Raw genomic sequence first — 13,036 nt, 5'->3', positions numbered from 1 at the left:
CCTAGTATTCCACGAGAGAAAGGAGAGCTACAAGAAGATTGAAAGAAAAAAGAACGATGGTAAGAGGGGAAAAAAGAGAGGGAGAAATGACATTGAGAAGAGAGGGTATTGAAAAGAAAGAAAACAATAAAAAAAAAGAGTGATTAATATATAGCCACGTGGGTGGAGAAATGGAAAAGAAAAAAAAAAAGGTTGGATGTGATTCACGTGAATCATAATTTATATATATTTATTTTATATACTTATTTATTTATCCTTTTTCTTGCCCACCTACAGTGTCTAGGAGCGATTCCTTAACCATTTCTCAATTTCTATTTCTTTCCTCTTTTCCTCCCACTATCCTCGCTCTCATTTCCATTTTCTCTCGCCACTTTTCTTCTCTTTCTTCCTTCACGTTCTTCTCTTCCCTTTCTTCTCTTCATGAGTTCTTCTCCATCTTCATCTTCCCTCCTCACATGATCTCTGCATTTTAGTCACACCATCACCTATTTGGAGAAGTCCTTGTTTCGAGTTTAGTATTGTCCAAAAATCGACCGATCGAACAGTCAGTTGAACGGTCGGTTTGTCAGGAGAGACAAAAAAAAAAAAAAAAAAAAATTCTTCGACTGATCGCAAACCGATACTGACCGACCGATACTCACCCTTAACTTTCCAGTGAGTATGTAGAAGAACGAACTCTCCATCAAAATTCTATATAACCCTCTAAGCTGTGATTATATCTCCCGAAAGTTTTCATACTCTTAAAATGGAAAAGGAGAATGCAGTGAAAATTGTTGAAGTCTGTAAGATCTCTCCATCCTCACATTCTTCATCAAAATTTTCCCTTCCTCTCGCAGCCTTTGATTGGTTGTTCATTAACTTCCCTCCACTAGATCGTGTAATCTATTACTCAATCTCTCATAATTATTCAGATTCATTCTTCCATTCAATCATAATTCCTAAACTCAAGCACTCCCTCTCCCTCACTCTCAGCCACTTCCTCCCTCTCGCCGGCAACCTCCTCTGGCCGGCGGATTCCCCACTTCCCTTCATCCTCTATTCCCCCAACGATGCCGTTTCCTTCACCGTCGCCGAGACTGACTCCGACTTCCACCGTGTTTCCGGCAACCATCCACGTCAGATTAAAGACTCTTATCCCTTCGTACCCATGATCCAACCACCTAATTCTTCTGCCACCGCGGTTCCACTAATGGCCGTACAGGTTACTCATTTTCCAAATCATGGGTTTTGCATTGGCCTCTCTACCCACCATGTACTTTTAGATGACAAAAGTTTCAGCTTATTTTTCAAATCATGGGCTCACATCAACCGCTGCCAATTAGAATCATTGTCTCCTAATTACAATTTGCCGTCTGAATTCACCCCTTCATTTGAAAGGCCTACAAACGTCCTTCGAAACCCTCTCGATTTCGTCCCCAAAAAAAGAAGCTTGAAATTCTCACAACTCCTTCTCATGTCTCCATCCAACTGGATTCTAGGCACGTTCGAGCTGACCCCAACACACATAGAGAAACTCAAGAAAAGGGTATTGGAGGAAATAGAAGATGATCAGAAGGGTGGTTCAGAAGAAGAATTGCATTTATCGACATTTGTGGTGGCGTATGCGTATGCGTTGATATGTTTAATCAAAGCAAAACAAGGGGAGTGCAAAGAAGTTGTGCATTTATCCTTGGCTGCAGATGTTCGTGGGCTGTTGGATCCTCCAATTTCGAGCAACTATTTTGGCAACTGCGTGACCCATCGGGGGATGTTGGTGGAAGCCAGAGAATTTAGAGAAGAAGGGTTTGCAAATATTGTTAAGAAAATTAGCCATCTGATTTTGGAAGTGAAAGGAGGAAGTAGCGCAATCGAGGCGCATAAACCTCCTGATGTGGATGAGCAGCAGCACAGTTTTTTATCAGAAATCGAAGCTTGTACAGTTGTGGCTTCACCAAAGTTCAAGTATTATCAAAATGATTTCGGGTGGGGAAATCCCAACAAATGTGAGATTGTTTCGTTGGGAAGCAACAATATTGCTTTGACAGACACCAGAGATGGAGATGGTGGTATTGAAGTTAGTCTGCTTCTTCCAAATCCTCATCAAATGGACATCTTTGTTTCTCTCATTGCTCAGTGTCTAAATTAGTCTATTTTGGTTTCGATTCGCGAGCTTTTCATTTGATCTATAAATTTCAAAATCTCAAGTTTTTTTTTAACGTGGGATGTCTGGTAATGTTGACGTGGCGTAAAGAAAATGTCAGAGTAGTACGTCAGTACTTATTTTCTATTCAAATTATGACGCATCATTGAATAATATATATTGTTTTATTTAATAGAACACGGTTATTCTTAAATGTTGTTTTAATGGCCGACAATGAATGGAGGTAGCTAGTATGATCGTACTACCAGAATTTTTCTTATTTCTCATCTGCCACTTCAACATAGGATAAAATGATTGTTCAAAAGTTGATATGCCATGGAAATAATAATTTTAAGAGTGATCTGACATTTTTTTTTTTGAAAGATTTCTCTCCTAAGCTCTTTAGGTAAAAACTTTTAGTATTGAGTAATCCCTCCATTCATTATTTGCCACATTAGTGTTATTATATTAAAAGTTATATAGAGTCTATCAATATTAAAAAATTATCTATAAATATAAAATTATAATGTGATCAAACAAATACGGTCCTCCGAATTTTTTCCCATCCCTACCTTATGACTCATTGCATCCCTTATTTCCCCCATTCGCTTATCACGAGCTTCAACAATCATTCAATGAGCCCTAAGGATGTTGACTCATTATTTAAAAAAAAAAATCATTATTTTTACATCTCTTATGTGTAAAAGATTTGGTGAGCACATTTAAGTATTTTTTTTTCCTACCATGCGACTTTCTCTAATAATAATAATAAAAGTTGGATGCTTTGGAAATCTACCTGACTCCATAATAACCACCAACAACCAACCAAACTTTTTAATTGTTGCCCTCCACTATCTAATTAGTAACAGTTCAAGGGAGAGGTAATATGTGTCTTTTTTTTTTATAATTTCCTTTGATTAAATATGAAAAAATATTTTTTTATTAGTTATTTTTTACGTAAAAATAGATATCTTAAAGATAGGTTTATGTCTATGCTTTGATGCCATATTTCCTTGGAAATGAAAATATACTGCATCGGATCTATAAATTTTATTCCGTGGGCACAATATATATAAACGTGGTAAATAATCTACGATTATATATTTTTTTAAAAAAATATTATTACGTGATCACATGACTCGTGAGCCCTTCTCAAGAAACTATTAAATACAATAACTAAAATAACTAATATAAAAAGGATGATGTAGGAGATAATTAAAATTAAACAAAGGCAAAACAGCTTATTTACGCGTTACATTATACATTTATCCTGTTAATCACTCAATATTAATAGATATATAAGCATAGCTCAGTGGTAATTGACATATATCTCCAATCAAGATGTTGTAAGTTCGATCTCCCACCTATACACATTTTACTTAAAAAATATATATAGTATAAAAAGTTCATTAATTAAAATAAAAAACAACATGTGAGCTGGTTGGGCATCGAACTCACAAACTCTTTGGTTGGAAATATATGTCAATTATCGTTGAGCTATGTGATTGCTTTTTTTTGGCAAAATTGGGGATTTGATATTTTTTATTTTGAAAGTAATTTGGCAAAATTTAAGAGCCCGATGATAACCATTTTGTTTTTGGTTTTTAGTTTAAAAAAAGAAAGTTGTTTGATAGTCAATTCAATTTTTTGTTTTTTGTTTTTCAAAATCCATTTTGAAATTCTATGTAAATTTCAAAAACAACAAAAGTAGTTTTCAAAAAACATGTTTTTGTTTTTCAAAATCTCATTTCTTCGTCTAATACTCAACTTTTTTTTCTTTCTCATATTTATCTTTAAAAAATTTATTTTCCATTCTAAATTTTTCTCTCCAAACTTTATTTTTATCTTTAAAACTTTTATATTTTGAATATTTATTGTTATTTGTCTCTTTCCAGAATTTTCTGTATTTTTATTTTTTCTAACAGATCAGTTTCATTTCTCTCTAAAAATTTAATATTTGTTCTAACTTTTTTCTCTAAAAAATTTCATATTTTATAACTTTTATGTATCTTCGTAATCTATTTTTTCTTCTAAAATTATATTTTATTTTATCGTTCAATTTTCTTTCACTATAACTTTTATTTATCTTTGTATTTATTTATTTTATATAAAAATTATATTTTGAATCTTGTTTTTATCTCTAAATTTGTTTCCACGATAATTTTTCTCTTTCTTTATAATTTTTTTCTTTAACATATCTTTTCCTCTCGACTTTATTTTTTTCTCCAAAATTTTTCTCTTTTTGTCTTTAACTTTTCTTTCACTATTTTTTTCTAAATATTTTTATTTATCTCTCTAAATTTTATCTTCCAAAATTTATTTACATCTCTATTTTCATGTCTCTACATTAGGATTAGGGGAAGACAAAAATTTCCGTAGGGTCGGGTCCCAAAAATAGAAAATGCACAATCCCGACTCCGTCTCCGATTCTATTTTTTAAATAATTAATATATATATTAAACTTTTTTATATTTAAATTCTAAAAATAATTAAAAACATTTATAAAACTGATAATTTTTCTCGAGAACATCTCTCAGAACCAAGAATGAGTGGAGACGGAGACTAAAAATTTTCACGAGCCCGAGAATGAGGGAGAGCATCCTCACTCGCACCCACAGTATCTCTACTCTACATAAAATTTTCTCTCTCTAATATGAATTTTCTAACTTTTTAAAAACACAAAACTAAAAATGGTTACCAAATATGTTTTGGTTTGTTGTTTTTTAAAAACAAAAAACGAAAAATGGTTATCAAACATATATGGTTTTTGTTTTTTAAAAACAGAAAACCGAAAACCAAAAACTAAAAACAAGAAAAACAAAAAACCAAAAATTAAAATGGTTATCAAACGGGTCCTAAGGGATTTAAATTGTAACCTTTAACCAATTTTAGATTTTAAAAATTAGTTAATATTGAGGTGTAGATACATTAATATAATTTGGGTGATGGGTACCATCTTAAATAGGGTGAAGTCTAACCATCTTGGTCCAATAATATTACATTTAAATTTGAGAAGGTAAGAACACAATTAAATAAATGCAGTAAAAAGATCATCGATAAGAGGTAGGAATGAGATACATATGTTCAGTACTGTTGAGCTATACTTTGCTTTAGCTAGTACGTAGGTGTCAATATGACAACAACACACTATTATCTTATTAAAACATCTCTGGCTAGGATAATACAATATAACGATCACTTTTATTTAAAGCAATTTTTTTATGCCCAATTAATTAAGATATCTATTTTCGACCAAGAGTTTGTGAGTTCGAATTCCCATCCCATACGTCGTACTAAAAAAAATAATTTTTTTGGATCATGTAGTATAGTTTAATTTGAACAATACTAAGGGTTACTGTCCTTACTCTCTCTTCATCTGAGTGAGGTTTCCAATAGATAATATCTCACTTTCTCCCTCTAATTAACCCACTCTGAGTAGAAGTGCAAATTAAAACTCTAATTTCTACCTATCTTTCTTCTTTTGTTACTTCATCCAACCATTGGTTTTTAAGATGGTAAGAGATGTCTTAATTCTCTCTTAATCTCTAATAGGTTCCTCTCTCAACTCTCTTTAAAGACAAATCCTCTCCCTCACTCCAAGCCTAAATAATACCGTTGACTTGTGATTGGTTGGTCTTTGGTTCGGTATATTTGATTTTAAGTGAAAATACACTTGACTCAATTTTTATTCTTTGTTTCCAAATGTCAATTTCAATTAGGTCGAAAATATCAACTTGATGCAAACCACTTACACACCTAGCTCGTTGGGATACCTTCTCCCCATGTGCAATAATTTATATGAACATGACATGCGGTCACTATCCCATTTCAAACAAAAAAAATATATTAAAAAAGGTACCACACCTTAGTACCTTTAACGTTTTCCAATGAGTAAATACACGAGTAGAAATTCAAATTTTCGTGAGGTTTTTTTCCAGACGTAAAGCTCTACCATATTAACTTATTTGTATTTAGAGTCTTCTAAACTTTCGAATTAATGAAGAGGCTAAATGCTGAATTAATGTAAAGGATCTGGGAAACAAACCATGATTTGGAAGATTAGCTGTAAATGCTGAAATATTGGTCTTATTACCACGGGGATCGTGTGAATTCTCAGCTTCTGGAAGGCTTGTGATCAAGTGGCCAACTATTCCAATGTATAGATTTTTGTAGAAATCTATTTTGGCATTTCTGTAGTTGAAATTAACATTTCTTTTAGATGGTTTTGGAAATCGTCCATGTGAAGATTCTTTATGTTGCGGCCAAAGGGTGAGGATGAAGTTTGGTGAAGTGAACTGGTTGTTTCATTCTATTGGGGTCATATATGAAGCAGAAGGAGAAGGAAGAGAGAGGAAGATAGAGAAAGAGGAGACAAAATGGAAAATAAAAATGTCATGTAATTTAAAACTAATAAATATATAATTCATTTATGTCACGTCAGCATTCCATTAGTGTTAACGGAAGTTTTTTTTTTAAAGATTAGAAACTAAACCGTTACTTTTTGAAACATAGGAATCAAATAGAAAATTATCTTCGATTTAAACTCATTGAGCAATAGTGACTTATTATTAGATAGATGAGAGATAAAAAAATAAAATTTAGAATAATAATGAGATTGATAAGTTTGGAGTAGATGATGAGATTATGCCCCCGTTCTAAATTTGAGGCGGATCTCCCACTAATTTATTCTATTTTAGTAAATGAAAAAAAAATTGATTTTGATTCCGTTATTTAAGTAAACGAGGCTTTGGCGTCTGACCACGTTTGGGAGCACGGCGTGCAGCTCTTTATTGTTGACATGTGGTTAATGGAGAAATAAAAGTTAATTTTAATGGAATAAAATAAATAATTACATTAAAAGAATAATTTATTGAAAAGAAGATAGAGACATCAAATAAAATTCATGGAGAAACCCTCCAAAATGGAAAGAAAGTCTTTGTAGTAGTAATAATTAATGTATTGGAGCCAAAGCAAAAAAGGGTAACTAGTTCATTGGTAATTTATGTACATCTACGATCAAAAGTTTTTGTGAATTCAATCCTTCATCCCTACGTGTTGTATTAAAAAATAAATAATAATATCTTGGAATATGTGACTTAAAATTTTTAAAACAATGTACCAAATCTGGATCTGACTTTCAACCTATGTTTATTTCCATCCAACAAAACTTCCAATCAAATAGTCTCGAAATGATTAGACATCAAACCTCTAGCCCATTTCTTCCATTTCCGATGTGGGATGAGAGAGTGAATGCCACAACAAATTTCTTCCTTAAATTTTTTCTTACTTGTTGATTTATCACTATCAATAGTTGATGGGTTGCACGCCCGACATATATGTTTTGGCCTTGTATTTCATAACTCAAAATAGGTGACCTAATTTTAACATTCATCCAATTAATTCTAACAACCCATGAAAATGGTACAATTAGAAAATATTATTAAAAAAGTAATTAAATTGAAATTAAATTATTTAAATAAGAGATTAAATTGAAGAAAAAACTCAGAATATTATTATAGAAACATTAAAATTTAAAATGGGTAGAAACTAGAAAGAGCAAGAAGATGAGTTTTCCAAAGTCAACCAATACATGTTTCACATGGTTGAGTGCATGAGCAATGCAAAAAGAAAAATATCACTTTTATGTCACATTTATCTTTCTTATATCACATAATTTTCTGAACTCTTCAATCTTCCAGAGGAAACTTAGATGGTGGAGATTAATTCATTTTCAAAATAAATCTCAACAAGAAACTTGAAAAGTCCTCGATCAAAATACATCGAGATTAAGATACATGTATCGAACCATAGAGTTGAGAAGCCGCTCTATATTATACTAAAGAAACAAGAAATTAAAAAGCTTATAATATTATATTATTTTATATTTTTATTAATATAAATTTACCAGATATAAATCTCCACCGTATTTAACTTTACTTGTATTTAGAGTCTTCTAAATATTCGAATTAATGAAGAGGGGCACGTGTATTACCTAGCTGATCTAGTTCACCTGTTATATATATATATTATATATATTTTTTTTTCCTTTCTCCTATTGCTCTCTCCAATTTCGTACTCTAAATTTATTCTTTCTGTTTTTGTTTTTGTTAAATTACAAAAGATATTTTGAACTTTGTCCTTTATTTTTAAAATATTCTCCATTTTTCCAAAAGTTCTAATATTACCTACAGAATTTGGAACATTGTAATAATTAACATTATTTAGGTAAAGTTATCTGAAATTATAATTGAAATTAGATATATAATAATTATTAGTATATATACTTCTTTCTTATTTCTAGTTAATTATAAATACATTATTATGCTAATAATTTTTTAATTAAAATAATAATAATTTTTAGTTGATTTTATTACTATATTTTATTGATAGTAAATATTTTTTATTATAATAATTTATTTAATCTTAACAAATAAGGAATGATTAAAATAAAATTACACCAGCCCATTATTAATATAAAAATGTTATTAAAATTTATTATTTTAATAATAATTATGTTTTACCAATTTTATTTAATTAAAAAATTAAATAAAAATTTGAAATATTTTATAATAAAATTATATAAACTAATAAAAGTTGTATAAATTTTTATTAGAAAAAAAATTATTAGTATAAATGAACGAAAGAATAATAAAAATATAAAATAATTAATTAAAAAGTTATAGGAAAGACGATAAATGTAAAAGCTATAAAATAATTATTGAAATGGTGTGCAGCTAGATATGAATGATATTGATGAGTTTATTGGATAGGAATAAAATTACACCGGAGTGATTCTAAATTTGAGGTGGATCTCCCATTAATTGATTCCATTCGGCTTAGTAAATGACTAAAAATTATTTAAATTAATAAGAGATTAAATTGAAGTGAAAAAAAAAGAAAGAAAAAGAAAAACTCATATATTATTTCAGAAACCTTAAAATTTTAAATGCATACATTATGATATTTTGAATGAAAAAAATGGATAGGCACAAAAAGATGAAGAAAATAAGGACCGATTGGGTAACGTTTCTGTTTGTTCATTTTTAATAAAGAAAAATAAATTGTATGACCTCAATATCTACAAATTCAAGTATGATATTTATGTTTTAGAGAAAATTGAAAATGAGAAAAAAAAATTGTTTTGGTTCAAAAAATTCTATACAATAAATAAAAAATAATAATTTGTCTTAAAATACTTAAATTTGTTAAGAACAGTGAAAATAATAAATGAGAACGTGGCCGGAAGGGCCATAAAATTTTCAAAGTCAACCAACACATGTTTCACATGCTTGAGTGCATAAGCAATGCAAAAGGAAAAAATGCACGCATATATATATATATTTATTTATTTATTGTTTTCTATGACCTCTCTGTGTCTCATTTTTTGCTCTATAACTATAAAGTTGAGCTGTGTTTGTTGTGAAAGTGTAAGAAGTGGCCATGGAGATGGAGCAACACAATGCAGTGAAGATTGTTGAGGTGTGTGATGTCTCTCCATCCTCAAATTGTTCATCAAAATTTTCTCTGTCTCTCTCGGCCTTTGATTGGCTTTTCATAAACTTCCCTCCAATCCGACGTGTGTTCTATTATAAAATCTCCCATTCACATTCAGATTCTTCATTGTTCTTCCACTCCATCTAATTCCAAGCCTCAAACATTCCCTCTCCCTCAATCTCAACCACTTTCTCCCTGTCGCCGGCAACCTCCTTTGGCCGGACGACTCTCCCCTTCCCTTCATCCTCTATTCCGGAAACGACGCCGTTTCCTTCACCGTTGCTGACACCGACGACGACTTCCACCACCTCTCCGGCAACCATCCACGCCAAATTAAGACTTCTAATCCCTGGTACCCAGCATCGAATCATCTCATACTTCCACTCCCATAATGGCCGTACAGGTCACCAATCTTCCAAACCTTCTTCATTCAAAACACCATGCAAAAATGCATTATTAATATCAACTTGTCGTAGAGGCCAACCATGAGATAAAACAAGATTCAATAGCACGCAAATCGTAGTCGGCTTAATCACTGGACTAAACGTCTCAGTGTAATCAAGATCAGCTTCTTGATGAAATCCCTGAACAACAAGTCGAGAGGTATAGGGGCATGTCAATCGATGTTCAATTCCATTAGTTTTAAGATATGGAGCAAAAGAACGAAATTCGCCCCCACTATCGATTTGTAGACGAAGTATAGATTGACCAAAGAGCTTTTCAACATGAGTTTTAAAAATTAGAAAAGCTTGAAAAGCCTCAGATTTGGCAGTAAGGAAGTAAATCCAAGTATACCTAGAGTAAACATCAACAAAACTAATATAATATCATAAACCATTTCGAGAGAGTTTGAATGAGGGACCCCATACATCGACAACAATCAATTGAAGAGGGGCAGTATAAACAGTAGTAGAATCAACAAAAGGCAAATTGTGGCTTTTGCCAACATCACAAGCATGACATACAGAGTGAAACTTATTATTGGAATAAGAAATATTACAAGAAGAAAGAACATGTTTCACAGTAGGAATGGCCGAATGACCCAATCTATTATGTCATAAATCAAGAACAGAACAAGAAGGAGAATAAAGAGGAGAAAAAGAATTACAAGCATGAGTTCCAAAATTTGAGATGGTGTGAAATATTTGTGAGGGCATGGCTGTGGAAGAGTAGTTAGTCACATTGGAAGTCGGAGGATGAGCCTTTTCCAAATTGAAACTATATAGACCATCCTTAAGCTTGCCTTGGAGAAGAATTTGGCCATTGAGATCCTTCACAAAACAATGAGAAGAGTGAAATTCAAAATAGATGTTATTATCGTTGGCAAATTGACTCACACTAATAAGATTTTTAGTGATAGTAGGGACATGAAGCAAATTATGTAAATGAAAAATATGAGTGGAAGAGGAAGAATTTGACGGTTTAAGAAAGGAAGATCCAACATTAAGAACATCCAAACCTGCACCATTGCCGACCAAAACTTTGTTATCTCCAAGATACTTAGATCCAATTGTTAAATTGCTAAAATCATTCGTAACATGGTTCGACGCACCAAAATTTGGGAACCACTGACTTTCCTTGTTCAATTCATGTTGTAGAGTAAAGACATTGAATGGAGGTTGAGAAGAACTATGCCCTGTTATTTGAGAAAATTGATTGGTATTCTAATGAGGTGAGTGGACATTCGAACCTTGAAAATTTCGCTCAAATCTGAAGTAGCAACGTGCAACAGTGTGGCCAAAGCATCCACAAATTTGACATTGGGCCCTACCATTGTTGTTCCATAATCGTCGATTATTGAACTTCTGTCCCGAATTTTTCCCTCTTCGATTTGGATCATTGTTCACTGTAGATGACTGTTTGACTCGATTGTGAATGGTAAGGTTTACTGAAGGCAGAGAACCATCGGGATTGATGGTAGAGTGACGTTCAATTCTATTTTCTTGAGCCAGCAAAAGTGAATAAACTCTCTATATGGAGGGAGAGATATCTTTATCGGTAATTACAGAGACTACAGAATCATACTCAGAACCTAAGCCTTGCAAAATATGTAATACATGATCCTCATGCGAAATTTTGCGTCCAGCCGCAGCCAAGGCATCAACCAGATTTTTAATCTTTTGAAAATACTCTTCAAGTTTCAGACCTCCTTTCTTCGTTGTTTAGTCGCGCCATATTTTGTGAAGAAAACCAAGCATTCAAAACTTGCCATACCTCCCTAGCAGTCTTGCAGGCTAACATTTCTGATAGGAGAGAATTGGACATAGAACCCAAGAGCCACGCCGTAATCAAACTATCTTGACAAATCCAGTGAGAGTACTCAGTATTTAGAATCGGAGTTGCCATTGTATCACCCGAAGAAGGGAGGAGTTGTGATGGAACAGTTGCATCCAGATTGACATAATCCTCCAAGCCATAGCCTCTGAGAGTGGTAAGAATTTGAAGTTTCCAGAGAAGAAAATTCTCCTCATCAAGTTTTACTGTGGTGATTTTATTCCCTGGATGAAAGAGTTTGGATGATGTCGATGAAGAAATCAAATCTGAAGAAGTTTCTTCACGAGCAGTCATATTGAGTAGAGAGAAAGAAAAAAAAAATAGTGGTCGTTTGACCTAAGATGGCTCTGATACCATAATAGTTTCTCTTCACAAGTGAAAAATTAGAGAAACATATGAATAATCAATTAATGTCTCTTCCTTTACTTTTGATAAAACTAGTACATTACCACGTGCAATACACGTAACAAAAAAAAGATTTTATTCATTATAAAAATAATTTATTTAACTAAATTAGTATTTACTTTAAATTTATAGAAACGTTATAGTTACATTCAATATATTTTATTATTTACGATTAGTGGAAATGAATTGAAGACACTACATTATAACGGGAGGGAACTAAAAAATTATAAATCTTTTAACATTCCAAAACCTTCGTATTCTACAATTAAATATATTGTTATATATAAATATTTAATTACAATTAATTTATGTAAATGAATAGTTTCACATTACATTCACTATCTCTTATATACATTGCATTATCTCATACAACATTTGTAATGACACTGTTTTTAATATTATTAAAAATATATAAGTATGTTTATATTTTAATTTTAAAAAAATAAATTTTGTCTAATTTAGGCTTCTTTTTTTTATATTTTCAACCTCACTAAAAAAATATATATTTATCTTACTAATTATATTTATAAATTATACTAATTATTTGAATATTCTATAAAGCTTACTATGAATGAAATGGAAAAACTTTTTTGTATTCTAATTTTTTCGATTAATTACTTACCTAGCTAATACCATTGACAATTGATTAATTAATTAATTAATTATTTATGCAAGGATATGCACAACAGTGTATTTCTGATTGCAGCTCGAACTCGGCCTCCAGACCGATCTGAATACTTGGGC

At 31.6% G+C, this 13,036-nt stretch overlaps 1 protein-coding gene across 1 annotated transcript; it reads left to right on the top strand.

Moving 5' to 3' along the window:
• The first annotated feature begins 277 nt into the window (after window positions 1-277).
• LOC111006182 (phenolic glucoside malonyltransferase 1) lies at window positions 278-2,333 on the top strand. The gene has a single exon (XM_022277952.2). The coding sequence runs from the start codon at window positions 746-748 to the stop codon at window positions 2,123-2,125; it is 1,380 nt and encodes a 459-aa protein (XP_022133644.1). The 5' UTR covers window positions 278-745; the 3' UTR covers window positions 2,126-2,333.
• Window positions 2,334-13,036: the final 10,703 nt, after the last annotated feature.

Source organism: Momordica charantia, assembly GCF_013281855.1.
Source record: "Momordica charantia cultivar OHB3-1 chromosome 4 unlocalized genomic scaffold, Mcharantia_2.0 BLBB01000004.1, whole genome shotgun sequence".
Lineage (NCBI taxonomy): Eukaryota > Viridiplantae > Streptophyta > Magnoliopsida > Cucurbitales > Cucurbitaceae > Momordica > Momordica charantia.
Note: the sequence above shows the minus strand (reverse complement) of the source record. Positions and strands in the feature narration are given on the sequence as shown.

Coding starts and splice junctions, on each gene's coding strand:
- LOC111006182 (XM_022277952.2), top strand. CDS start 746: ATGGAAAAGGAGAATGCAGTGAAAATTGTTGAAGTCTGTAAGATCTCT.